The sequence below is a fragment of the Enoplosus armatus genome, chromosome 19 (assembly GCF_043641665.1).
Source record: "Enoplosus armatus isolate fEnoArm2 chromosome 19, fEnoArm2.hap1, whole genome shotgun sequence".
Classification (NCBI taxonomy): Eukaryota; Metazoa; Chordata; class Actinopteri; order Centrarchiformes; family Enoplosidae; genus Enoplosus; species Enoplosus armatus.
In genome coordinates this window covers 2190709-2204934 of record NC_092198.1, presented here as the reverse complement: position 1 = coordinate 2204934, position 14226 = coordinate 2190709, and the positions used below count along the sequence as shown (strand labels likewise).

General features: G+C 43.1%; 1 protein-coding gene across 1 annotated transcript in view; it reads right to left on the bottom strand.

The window, feature by feature from the left end:
• The window catches only part of cnksr3 (cnksr family member 3), a 36635-nt gene that overhangs the window by 10348 nt on the left and 12061 nt on the right, over positions 1–14226 (bottom strand). The window contains exons 2-11 of the mRNA XM_070926291.1: positions 13488–13651; positions 8143–8345; positions 7230–7317; positions 5537–5578; positions 3568–3687; positions 3152–3211; positions 2892–2960; positions 2553–2702; positions 830–960; positions 554–735 (exon numbers count right to left, since the gene is read on the bottom strand). Coding sequence (XP_070782392.1) covers positions 554–735; positions 830–960; positions 2553–2702; positions 2892–2960; positions 3152–3211; positions 3568–3687; positions 5537–5578; positions 7230–7317; positions 8143–8345; positions 13488–13651 — 1209 coding nt within the window. The remainder of the gene's footprint in view (positions 1–553; positions 736–829; positions 961–2552; positions 2703–2891; positions 2961–3151; positions 3212–3567; positions 3688–5536; positions 5579–7229; positions 7318–8142; positions 8346–13487; positions 13652–14226) is intronic.

The window sequence follows — 14226 nt, the reverse complement described above, 5'->3', positions numbered from 1 at the left end:
ACTATAACTTGTGGTTTCATGGAAGTTATATGTTGTGACGTCCTGGACTTGAGTCATCACTGTGCAGTTGCCAGGCAACGAGCAGAGATTCAAGGAAGTCACTGTTCAAGTTTTGTCTTTGTGCTAAGCTAAGCTAACCATCTGCCGGCTGTAGCTTCATATTTAGCGTTCAGACAGGAGATTGGCATCAATCTAACATCTAACTCTCCACAAGGTAGCAAACAAGCAGATTTCCCAAAATGAACAATCGTTCTTTTAAAAAAGATGAGACCGGAGTTTGTCAACCTCTGGGACAGGACCCATGTGGGGTCACTTCTTTAAAATAAAATACAAAAGGTCACCACAGTCAAAGTCACATGACAAGAGAACACTTTCTCTAATTGTTTTGGTCAAAATTAAAAAACAAGTTCATGGGCTCAGAGCATCACGGGACACAAAGGCTTCCACAGAAACCAGAGAAGAAGAAAGATTTATACATCCTTGGGTACACTTGGTTTTAGGCTTAAAGTTAGAATTAGGTTCAGGTTAAGGTTGAGAATAATTTATCACTCACAGCGTGTGGAGGAGCGCTGTCTGAGGCACACAGCGATTGGCTGGTTGAGTTCAGGTGGGGGGCCGGCGGACGTCCGGTTGTCGTCGGCAACAGTGAAGCGTCGCCGCACGTCTGCGTCCAGAAACGAGTTCGGAGACTTCGGCCTCATTTTCACACCTGGAGACACGTTCATGTTCGCGTCTCTTCAGGGAGGGACAGAGCGGGAGGAGGAGGAGGATCACTAAGATGATGAAGATAAACGAACTTCGTCTGCAGGTGAATCAGTCTGGTACTCACAGCGGGACGTAAGGTGCTGCAGGGGGAGGAGGCATGTACAAATCCAATATGGCTGCCTTCCCTCTCTTCCCAGGAGCATCTGAGGTTTCTGGCTGTCGAGATCTGCAGAGACCCGGAGCTCCCTGAGAGGTCTGGACACAACGAGAGAAATTATTAAAAACTTTAATTATGGAAACAAACAAAACTTGACACCTTTGCTCAGCAGAGCTGTTACCAGCATCTCCGACACACAGCAGAGGAGGTAACGGCTCCTTTAAGGCCGTTTATCATAAAACAACAGTAAGACGTTCCCGCTCGAGAGGAGAAACAGCGGACGAAGCTCTTTGGTTTCCTTCCTCACCTTCAAAGCTTCTGTATTTCCATAAACACAGGAACTTCACTCAGCTCCTTTTCTGCTTCGTCTGTGTTGCAAAAACACGTCTGAAGGAGTTTAAGACGCAGCTGGAAACGGTTTCTCTGCTGATTAAAGATTTATTCTAATTCATTTAAAGACAAGTCTGATGTATCTTCTTCCTCTGAGCCATAAAAAACGATTAAAAACACATGAATGAGCCTCACTGTGTCACTGGGTGACATGCTCCTTCATCACCATGAACACACACACTGCAGTTTATTTTCCTGCTGCCCCAATACTCACGAGAGCAGCACATGTGGATTCATCCGCCGCTGAAAATAGTCCCCAACAAAACAAACAAACCAAAAGAATTTTATAAAACTGAGAAAATCTGGAACCAGAAAATGTTTTGCCTTTTTTTCTTGACAAACATCTTAGATGACACATTTATTATGAAATAGTTGTTGTTGAATGTTCTGATGATTGATTAATCCAAGACTGAGCTTTTCAGCAGTTGTCATTTTTGACATTTTATAGAATAATAACGATGGATTAAAAAGTAATTGTTTAATGAATCAACCGTGAAAATAACCGTTATTTTCAGGTGGTGACCGGGCTGAGTACAAGTAGTGGAGACGGTGATTAACGATGACCTTTGAACTGAATGGTGGGAGTGACGGTGAGGTAAAGACAGACTGACTTCAGATCTGTTTTGATAGCCGAGATTAGACCCCGAACGCATCAACCGGGCTGTCGAGGGGCATTTCAGACGCCTATCTTCCCTAAACACACACATCCTGGACCTCAGTCAACACAAAACCCCTGAAGGCGCTTTGGTGAATTCATAATTGTGACATTGTGCAGTGACGAATGAGTCACCTTCCAAAGAGGTCTGACACAACGCAGCCTGATGTTTGGAGTGTTTCCTATCCCATTTTCTCTCCAGGAAAAGGGAAGAAAGGATCCATTGTTCCCCCACACACCTCAGCAGCAGCAGCAGACTGGGTGGCTGCTCACAAACACAAACAGCTTCACTCAAAGCTACGATGACGGACGCAGAAAGCACCAGAGGGGCGCTTCATTTACCCACAGGAGGGTTCCTGAAACAGTCTGCTTCACTCTCATACAGTGACGTCAAGTCACACCTGGGAGCCGACAGCTGCTGGGCGTTCAGAGCCTGGATCAATAATCAATCTGTCAATAAACATGTGAAACCTGTAGCTACTTTAAATAGAAACGCTACAACTACAGCTCATGTTTACGTGTTAACGGCTCCTCAAATGTCAGCCGCACAACCACAGAACAACCAGCGGCTCCAAGAACTTCTGTTAATTATTAATGATAATGAAACGAATCAGGAGGAAAGAAAATGCAGTGGGGGCAGCTCACCTGTATGCGCGGTGGTTTCCAGCGCAGGTTCTTCAGCGGAGCGGGAGCGAAGCCACCGCATGTTCCAGACGGCCTCTTCTTCACCACCAGGACGACGCCTCCGGACTCCGCCCTCAGCTTCTCCACCAGGTGCTTCAACTGCCAGCCCACCTGGACCAATCACAGACCAGAGCTCTGAGCACTAAACGGTTACATTTCACTGTGTGTCAGATAAGGTGGAATAGGTTTATATTGGTGTGGTGCCAGGCTAGCTGTTTCCCCCTGTTCCCAGTCTTTATGCTAAGCTAACTCACGGTCTCCTGGCTGTAGCTTCATATTTAGCATATATTTTTGACTCACCACGGTCTGTTTGTTGACCTGAACGACTTCATCTCCAGCATGAATCCTCTGGGTTTTATCTGCAGGAGACTGAACAGCAGAAGTTTTACTCTCGTTAGAGGGTCAACTGAAGACACCGATCGAACACAACAGAGACTGGAGCACACCAACATCTCTTCTACTGTTTCAGTTTCAACCTGAGAAACAATCTGGAAGTGTCACAAAAAGCCTGAGATTGTTCACATGATCTGAGGACCGGAGACTAAATGTAGCACACTCACATTCTCTGTAGTTCCTGTGATGACGTGAAGGCCGTCGTAAGTGGATTTGATGTAAATACCCTGGAAGATTAAACACATGTGAAGGCCTCAGTGTTTGACAACGTATATATATGAGTCCTCTATATAAATAACCTCTTGTGGTTTCTCTATAATTCCTCGCTGCACTGGTGGTTGAGGAGTTTTTCTTTTGGACCTCCATCTGTTTCTGTTTTCGACTGAGTGCTGATTGTGGTTCATGGTGAAGCACTAAAATACCTGTTTGTGTTTCTCAGGGGAAGTCGGGTTGAATTGTGGGTTTTCTTTTTACAGTTCTTGGTACTCTGACAGTGATGTCCTGCTGATACAGTCTGAATGTAAATGATGATGTCCGTCCTGTATTTGTGATTGTGTTGTTTTATCGTATATTCTGAGCTCACCAGTCCCTCCCCAGGCTTGATGTTGGTGATGTGCACCTCCTCCAGACAGGCCATCTCACTCTTAAAGGGGTCAGAGGTCGTCTGGACCGTCTTCTCACAGATGCCGTTCAGAGATCGGGACTGAAAAAACAAAAAGAAGCTAAAGTTACATATAGAGCTGAAACAATTCGTTGATTAATTGGTCAGTTGATCAACAGAAAATTAATCAGCATCTATTGATAATGGATTCATAATTTGTCATTTTTTTCACACGAAAATGCCAAATATTTGATGGTGTCCAGAGAACTTGCTTCTTTTCTTGGTCTACTGCACATTTAATTACACCTTGAACTCGAAGATATTGTGATGGCATTTTTCACACTTTCTTGTCACGTTTTTTAGACTAAACTATCAATCGATGACTCAAAATAATTTGCAGATTAATCAATAATGAGAATGATCATTAGTTGCAGCCCTATGTAACTAACATATATGACTTGAATAAAAGTCATCAAACAGGCTGGACTCATGATGAGGTGGTGGAATGAAAAGCACATCACTGTGTTTGTACTGAAACACTTATTTGAATACTAAGCGGGTTTCACGGCCTCAGGGAGCCATTAAACACCTTTTTAGAGTCAGACTTACTTTTCAAACTATAAACTGAAATCAGAATGGGTGTGTAGGGTTGATCTATTATCATCTGCAGCACGTGGTGTCATGCCAGTTTCTATCTCCCATGGTGACGAGCATCCGTCCTGATGAGTTTAAAACGCTGAATCACTAAAGCTGTCTGTCCCTGACCTCTGACCTCTCTGTGGAAAGGGACAAGATGAATGTTGCAGTTGTTGGTTTTGTTGAACAACAGACGAGAGGATCCTCCAGCAGCCGGAGGCCTCATATTATCATTATACTGACTAGACACTCAGGCCTGAAGCTCAGCAGGGGGTCTGAGGTCACGGGAAGCAGGGAGGTGATCAGGAAAACACAAACCAGCAGGAAATTACAAGTAAACTAGAAAAACATGCTGCTCAGGAGAGTTTATGTCTCTGCGGTGGACAACAGAGATTTTTATAAACTAATTCTGTATGCACACAAAACTTTAAACCACACTGCGTGGGTTTATTTGTTGTCAGGGCTCGCGCTACTTTATCTGTCTTTGCAGTGTTTCCCTCTTTGTCACCTGGACAAACAAACTGAACCAAAGCCTTTCGCTGAGTATTGAATGTGTCACTGCTCAAAGAGACACACCATGCTGTTCGTTAGAAGTGAGAAAGAGTTTTAAAAACTACAGAAATAGAGATAGACACCAGAAATATAGACAATTCATCACCAACATCACAACATATTAAAGCACTTCTCATTGTTCACAAGGAGTCATTTTTTCCAAAACCAACACGTACATGAACTTTTCTACACGTCCTGCGCAAAGTGTGTATACCATCATGTAAAATGGAGCAATGTGTGAATGGGTTGCCCAGAAGATTGCTATCACTCTCATGTCTCTACGGTAGATATGAAGCTGGAGCCAGGAGACGGTTAGCTTAGTTTAGCTTAGCATAAAGACTGGAAACAGAGGGAAACAGCTAGCCTGGTTCTATCCAAATGTCTGTCCCGCAGACATTGTGTTGTGTTCAGTGTTGATTTATGCAACTAAACTAAAACTTAAGGACTCATTAGAGGAGAGTCAGAGGTCATGAGGTCACATTAGAAACTGACAGTCAGGAGGGAAAGTGATTTCTGTATTCTGGGAACGAGAGGACGACCAACAGGAAGTGTTATCTAAGACAGGAAGTGGACAGTCCTGAGCTGAATAAACAAACCTGCAGATTTACACACACACGGGATGCTCAGTACAGGACAGGAAAAGGAAATGTGTGTTCCACTGACTGTGTGTGTGTGTGTGTGTGTGTGTGTGTGTGTGTACACATGCTTCCGATTAGCATCTTCAAACATCCAAACCAGAGGCAAAAGAAGAAGCAGTACTCACCACTTCCAGAATCTTCTCCTCAATCTCATAAACAGTACAGTCCTGCAATTAAAGAGACAGACAGACTGACTGACTGACTGATGGACATCACACTGCAAGACACTAAAAACTGTCCAAACTTCTGCATTTTCATCAAGACAAGCGGGTAATTCTGCCCATGAAATAAGGTGACTCCTGTATCAAAGCACTCGTTTCAGTTCAGACAGACGAGGAATGAAACATTGTTGGAAATCCGGCGTCTTTATAGAAAAATGAATAACATGATGTGATTTATTTCTAGAGCTTCCCTCTGATGTTGTGCTTTTATTTTGAAAAAATTAGGTAAAGCAAATAATCCATGAAAAAGAAGGAAAGAAAGTCACATGATTAAACTCTTTGACCTCCCAGACTCTTTACTGGTTTCCTCTTTTCAAACAGACAAACTAACAGAACTTCAGATTTGAGTCAACTTCATAAACTTTCCAAAGACATAAATGTGTCAGGCTGTCCTGAGATTAATTCTAAACTCTCATATTAACTCATGTTGGGTTATTTTAGGCTTCATGTCCTTAGGATTTAAAAAGGGAGAGTTTTCTACCTGACAGTGTACAATAATTAGACAATAATGTGAGGAGAAAAATCCTGGTTAATCCTGAATAAATGTGCTCTTATTTACAGAAATGTAAATGAACAAAACATCTGAAGTCTTCTATCTGATGGGATGTTGCATGCCTTGGACCAGGTTTGTGCCTCTCAGGTATTTTCATTACCTTCAAGTCACTTAACAACACTCTGGAGATGAAATATATCTTTCAATTTTAAGGGGAATTTAAAGGGAATAACGGGAACATTAAGAGTTTATGTTGTCAGAATATTAGGACAAAGTCTCTCACACACATCACATCTAATATACAGACACACACCAGAAACAAACTGTACTGAAAGAAAAGTTTTGCTTTAGGAAAGGTAGAATTTTGAGTCCATCATATCAAATGAGACAGCTTTCCTTTTCAGAAGTCTGTCTGTGTGAAGAACTGCGAGTGTTGTAAACAGAGACGGGATGGAATCAGCGGGAAAACAAATATTTGAGAAATGACAGCCTACAGGAGAGTGAAACCAGAGGGAGGGACCGCGAACGCCTCCCAGAGACACCGAGAGGATTCCTCCTGCGGTCGGTGAAATAACAGCTCCCTGTAAACGGGCTGACAGGATGATTGCATGACAGCGCGGCGGGGAGACGCCTCAGCGCTGCACCGCACTCTGCAGTCGTGTGTTTTCATCTACATGTGTGTCAGCAGTCAGGGGACGATGGGATGCAAGTGAACAACTCATTTATAAAAGAGAATGAATGGAAAAAGATTAAAACTCCAAAAGACTACCAAGTTCAAATGTAAAAACTCCCTCTGTTTGTTTTGGTAACACTGATATCTGACAAGAGATTCATCATCAAAAGGACTTTGTAGATGTAAACAGTAGTTATCTGGTTCATCATCATCATCATCAAAGCCGGAGAAGAAACAGTCCCAGTTCATGACCGTCTTCCTTTCTCTGATGTCTCTTCAACACAGAAAACATCTGATTCATGTGATTCAGCCTCAGACTCAGAGGTGAAGTTTCAGAAAGTCACTCAGCTGAACTTCAGGTGAATCTGAAGGAACGGAGCAGAAACAGCAGCTTCACTGCAGAAACCGGAGGATGTTCGAGCCTCACTCACCTTCTGGACGGTGGAGGTGAGCTCCAGGCACAGCTGGATGATTCTGCTCTTGGTGGAGGTGAAGTCGCTGGTGCTGGTCAGAGGAGTCCTGCACAGAGAGAGCGCTGGTGATGTTACACCTTTCCTCCATTCCTTTTTTAATCATTATTATTTTTGGGGCATTTCATGCGTTTACTAGACAGCGATAGCAGAGGACAGGATTTGAACTGGTGAGGGTCAATCAAGTGGCGGCAGCTAATTAAGGTTAACTCCATCAGCAGCCCAGTTTCAGGAGTCAGACCCTCCCATATAAGCCTTTCTGCATATCATATCCATATTTCAAGCTTTTCATAGTTTTGGAGCCAGAGGGTCAAACTAGAAGTTGCAGTTCGTGAACATTAAAAACTGCAGCCACCAAAAGCTGATTACACATCTTATATAAATACTATACTTACACATGCTGAAAACTGAACATTAGATTAGATTCCAAATTATGGATTTGATATTAGATTCAGATTCGATAAAACGCAGTTGAAGCTCAAGGTGTTTTTCAGACACGCGACAGATGTCAGGTGTGTGATGGGCGTCAGTGTTTGTGTGAAACAGCTGCAGAGAGCTGGAATGTTCTTCAAGCTGATACAAGTTGAGAGAAACTGAAGGAGTCAAACAGCAGACAGACAGACAGACAGACAGACAGCTGACATGTTAACAAGGCCCAGGACTAATAACTGTGTGTGAGACAGTGAGAGTGCATTTTAACACTCTGTTGATTTTCTGTTACACACCTACTGAATCATAAACTCTGCTGCAGCCAGCAGCTCACCACCTCCTGCCTGTAGCTTTACATGTTCATAGTGAAGCTGTCTTAAAAGGATGTGAATCAAGAGGGACAGAGTTTATATGCCTTGTATGTACTCAAGGTGTCTGCGTCTACCTGTCCAGCCAGGCCAGCAGACTCTTGGCGGCTCCGATCAGCTCCACCACGGCGGCCAGGAACTCGTTGGAGGGCTGATGGGAGATTTTGCTGTGGTAGGCCGGGTTCTTCCTCCGCTGCGACACCGAGCTGCTCAGGTTGTGGTGCGCCGCTCTCATCTTCCCCACCAGCGTCTTCAGGTTGTCCGACTCCACGCCATAGTTCTGTCCAAAATAAAAAACACAATCAATAAGTCACCAATATACAGGGATCTTATATGTTAAAGCTGCTCTTTGTAGAATTATTAGCAGTCGTACCGGTGGTGTTTTAAAACACCTGAAAAATGGATTCACGCCTTTTTCAAGCAGATAAGACTTTTCTTTTGCATCATTCCCAAACCAAAACCCTCTAAAACAGCTGATTCAGACCTCCGCAGCAACATTAACGAGGTGAAACAAGACGAAGAAGGAGGAGGACTTTAGTTCTACACAAGCTGCACTGACTTCCATTATTCTTTATTTAGTGATTGTAGAATGTTTAAAGATCTGAATCAGATTCAGGGAACCATCGAGCTCAGGTAAGAAAACACAAACCTTCACATCATACGCAAGAATTAAGATTCTCATGACCCCTGATCAACAAGACCCCACACTCCCTAACCAAAACACACACACACATTCCTACAAACTAGTCACCATGGCGATGATCTGACCAAAACAATTTTCAACCTCACTCGAACTAAATCCAAACCCAAAGTGAGACGGTGTGACACTTCACAGGAACAATGATTATAATCAATAAAAATTAATTTTCAATAAGGACTCTTTGGTTACCATGGTGACAAATGGACAAAAACAAAAGTTGCTTGATTTGTTAAAAATAAAGAGTCAGAGTGAAGAGAGATGCTGCTGGAACATATCATGCTTTGCTAAAGAGTCATTTAAATTAATTAATCAATCAATCAATCGATAATCAGAAGTGTAGAGACACCAGAGGTCTAACACCACACAGTGTGTGAACTCCTGTGTGCATCAGGGCACATTTTTCCATTTTTCCAGACTTTTGGATTAGCAAAACAAACGTATCAATAACTGCAGACGATAACATGTTTGTCCTCACAGATCTGGGATTAATATATTGTTATTAATATATTAATGTATTAATATTATCTGTCTGTCAGCTGACAGTGTGAACACGCCCAAGGCAGCTCAGATGTTTGAGGCGCTGTGGCGCTCAGAGCCAATAAAAACATCTGCAGCCAAACTGACATTCACCTGTCGACCGCCTGTGAAACTGAATCTATCCCCCTTAACAAAACCTGACGCCTGACGACGAGTTCAAGTCATGTTGGAAGTAAAGTGATCTCATGCTGCAGGCATCAGACATGTCAGCCAGAAAAGAGCTCTTCAATGAAGTTAGACTTCTGTTGAAGTGAAACAGGCAGCGTCAGTCTGTTAATCTGACCAAACACCATGTGAGGCTGACTTCGGACTTGGAACCAAAGGATCCAAATAACAGTAAAAGATTTTATACTGAAAAACTGAACAAAGATAAAACAAAATGTCTTCAAATAGTTTGTTATGTCTGACCAACAGTCCAAAACATAAAGATGTCACATTTACAATGAATTTAAAACAGAAAAAAGCAGCAAAGAAGAAGAGAAAGTCTGTAGAAGCTGAAACAACAACCGGCATTTCATGACTTTTCTGACAATAAACTAATCAATTAATTGTTTCAGCAGCACTCTGATCATACCAGACCTGTCTTTAATCAACAATAAACCTCACAACACATCTCACTGCTTGGTTTGTCATATTCAAAGCGTAATTGCACCCCAAACATTTTTCGACGTATTCAGACGACTTGTTTTGTCAGATATTCAGTTTACTAACGTTTATGACAAAACAATAATCAATAAACAAACAATAAAATGTCAAATGTTTGACATTTTTGCTTGAAAAATTATGAATTCTACATGTGGGATCAGATCGGTTGACTTGAAGTGCGGCTCTGAAACGTAGCTAATTTAGCCTAGCTCGTAACGCTAACGAGCTTTCACAAAGCGCCGGTCGAGCCGTCATACATGATGCTTCTGTGGCAGTTAACACAACACAAGAGCCCTCAGATAAATGTTCACTAACTCTGAACACAGAACGTGTCTCAGATGGAAAACTGATCATCTGACAGCCAACGGAAACTGCTGCTGGAACAAAACTGCAACAGCTCTTCCTCTAAATGCTGTGTGTGTGTGTGTGTGTGTGTGTGTGTGTGTGTCAGGGGAAGGGTGGGGGGTCTTTCTGACAGGTGGGTGGGGTCACATCTGTTTCCTGCTCCACACCAGAGAGCAGGAAACTCAGCTTTGTTCTGCAAAAAATATCCACAACACGTCACCTGACCTTCAATTAATTTTACAGGAAAACTCTCCCTGAGGCTGATGTCCATTCATGACTCTCTTCAGTCGTTTCAGTGCACCTTCAGGGTGACGTCAGGTCCAAGTTCTCTCCAGAGGTCATCAACAGTAGGTGTCCTTTGAGCCGACCGACTGCCCTTTGTTCTGTATTTGGGTCTCATAATGACACCTTAAGAAGTCAGTGGGATTTGGTCAAAAGCCCTGGAAAGAACTGACAAGTGAAGCTCGAGTTTAGAGTATTTTGTCACAGATGACTAACTGAGGTCAGGAGTCTACGAGCATCAGCCAAGTGTCCACCACCCTCGTCCCAACAAGGGTAGGACGTGTGTGGGATGCTTTGGTGACCTGGTGTTTCTATGAAAATCAATGTAATGATACAGATGTTAAAATGTTATTTAACTGGCCATTGGTAATGATTCAGTGTAACTCTGTGTCATCGATACGCGAGCTTGGATGTTGTGGAAACTGTCCACAGGTGGACTGGAATAGACTCTGGTTCCCATCCATCCTGAACAGGATGAGAAGTTGAGGGAAAAGATGGATGGAAATACAATGTGATGGGTGGTCCTGAGTCATTCATTTTCTCCTTAATGACTAAGCAGAAATGTGGACCCTGATGCTGGACCAGTTGGAAACCACTGACCTAAACTGAGGTACCAGAGGACAGTCAGCTAGAGTGGATCTGTTTTACCTCAAGATAATGTCCCCCTCTTATTTCCAACAAGCTGAGTCATATCAGACACACATTTATCTCCCCCCATTAGCACATTTTTCACTTCCTGATTAAATGACGGGCAACTTTCACACTGTAAAAAATGTCCCTCTTTACCATCATTCAGTAAAATAAATATTTTTCCTTGAAATGTCGAAGTGACAAATCAGCACGTTTCCAACGCAGAGATTTTATGATCCTGGTTCCCTGAAGTAATCTGCTTCTGCACATAATGTCCCGGTTCCTTTAGGCATTTGAACAATATATCTTTTAAAGCCTTTGATATAAACAAATATCTTGAAGTAAACATCTGCCAGTTGTTGTATTTTGCTGCTGCTGCGGCCAGTCGTCCTTTTATTTCCACTGTGTGTCGGCGGTGACAGCAGAGTGTCAGGCTCCATTTAAAAAGGCTGCTGGATCCCATTCAGCTCAGTTACACCATTAAAACCTCAGCACTGACTGTAAATCCTCCTTTTCACTGTGACACAGACAGTCAGAGCTCATAAACAGCTGACTGAGGGGCTCTGTCTGCAGCTCAACACACTAAATGTTTTAAACAAGAACTTTGTTGGTTGTCATGGTCTTCAGCAGAGGTCAAACATCTTGAAATAAACATCTTAAAAACATGAAGGCATTCTGTGAAATTCCTCATTTGCTTTTTAATATGCAGTATGCATTTTGGTAAAATATAGTAAATTCACAGCAGACTGCCACGTTTTACTTGTGTCGATCTAAAATGTGGTTATTTATGTTTTCATCGTCCATCTCTGATAGACTTGCAGTGTTTTCAGGTAATCTAGTTGGTTTAAGGGATGTTTACCTTGAATCTTATATAAATCAAACCATTATAAACGTGTTTGTAAGTTGGGAGAAGGTTGTCCAGCGATTTTCAAGATCATTTCGTTTGAGTTTGAACAATGAAACAAACATTAAATGCATGTTTCTTAAATGTGAGCACAATTTCAAAGGAATTTCTAACAGTGCAGAAGTATTAAACCCAGCAGTGTGGACGTGTTGCCAGATCTGATAAAGATTTAACAGAGTGCATTATATTTACATCAGCACATTCTCTGGCACGAGACCCGACCGCAGTATAAACCACAGCTATCAGACCACGTGATGGACACGAAGCAGCTTCATGGGCCGGACGCTCACGTTCAAATTCACACATTTAGAAAAGATGTTGTCAGCAGGAGAGCTTCATTTCACATCATAGACAGACGAGGAGCTTCTTCTGGTGCTCAGATACTTTCAGCTAGATAGCAGCTAACGACTCTCATCAGGAACAAACATCTCTGAAACACAGAAAATAAGGAGAATGTCTCCAACACAGTCGAGCTGCTGCAGGTTTCTGATGCTTCAGGTTTTCTGAAGTCTAAAAGATTCAGATAACTTCATGTCACTGTTGAGTGAAGCTGCCTTATGCACATTTATCTGGGGTGTAACAGAACACAGATGTTTGGGTTTGGAACAGGACGTAGAATAACTTCTGTCTACATCTCAGCATGTGGTGAACAGAACTGTGAGTTTCACCCAGAAGGCTTCAGCAGTTTGTTGTTTGTTGACTGTTAGCTAAACCATGCTAGTCAGGTCAGCCCAGCCCATACAGCTGGAGTCATCAGGACAGCGAGCACCAATGAGAGGCCAGTAAATTATAGCACTGAACCAAAAGATTGGACAAAAACTGTGTGTCAACACTGTTCAAGCCGAGTCATGTAACCGTATTTGTCTGTAAACAGCTTCATCAAACATGTGAACTCATTACAGAGAGTCAAACACAAAGTCCTCCTCGCAGCATTCAACAGGCCACGACTGCAGATTCAAACCAAGACAAAGCAACTGAAGAGTCGGTTTATCATCTGTGATTTAATCATAACACTATCTAGCTTCAGTAGCACACAGACTGCTAATAGCTAATTCAGCATAATTTTTTCAGGTGAAAATTGGCCAAAATGTCAACAAATACAGGGTAAAAAAAACTCAGGTTGTAGCCCACAGCTCACTCACTGTCGCCATGGCAACATTACACTTCCAGCTTTCATCCCCCAAAGCATTATGGGAACTGTAGCTCCAAAACGTAGAGCATGATTATCCCAAAGAGAAGTAAGAAAAACAATAACAACAGGAGGGACAGGTTTCAGTGTGCTTTCACTGCACTAATACTCATCCTGAGGAAAGACCCAGACAGTAACGAAAGATCCACTTAAAGTTTGCAGCGATGCGACGCTGTGACGGGTAACTGACCAGGGCGCAGAGCAGATCCACGGCCTCCAGCACCAGCTCCTGGTGTCCGACCCGCGACACGCCCAGAGACAGCAGCTCCTGGTGGGACATCCGGAGCAGCTTCTCCCCGTCCACCTGCTGCTGCCGGAAGGACGGGATGTACTGCTGCAGGCTGTCGTCCAGACCTGAGGGACAGACGGAGACACAGCACACTGAGAGGGGACACCAAGGAGAGAGTACAGAGAGAGAGAAACCTCGGCTTCACAAAGCATCGGGCTTTCTTTAGGCTGTTTTATTGACAGCGTTTATGCATTAACAGGCAATGAAAACATATGTACAGTACACAGTTAGCAGTAGGGCACAGCAGGAGGAATTATTATGAGAGAAAGTAAATGATACTGAGACAGAGTTTCAGTGAAAGTCGGCTCTGTTATGATCCATTCAGGTTTGACAGCAAACAGAGCTGCTGAGTCAACACCGACATATTGACTCTTCCTGCGGATCCATCACTGTGACGGCCAACAGCCACCTCGCCACACCTCCCCTCAGGATGGACGGGATTCACACAGACAATCCTACCGTCCTGCACACAGAAGCTGCCAGGTTTCCCCCCTTATCTCTTACATTCATCACCATCAACTGTGCTACGATCCACTGCTAAGAGAAGTTACGTTTCAGCCCAATATCACTGCAAAGCTCCAACTGCCATCTTTATAAGACTGAAGATGGAATCGTCAACAGAGATATTTTCAGATGGAAA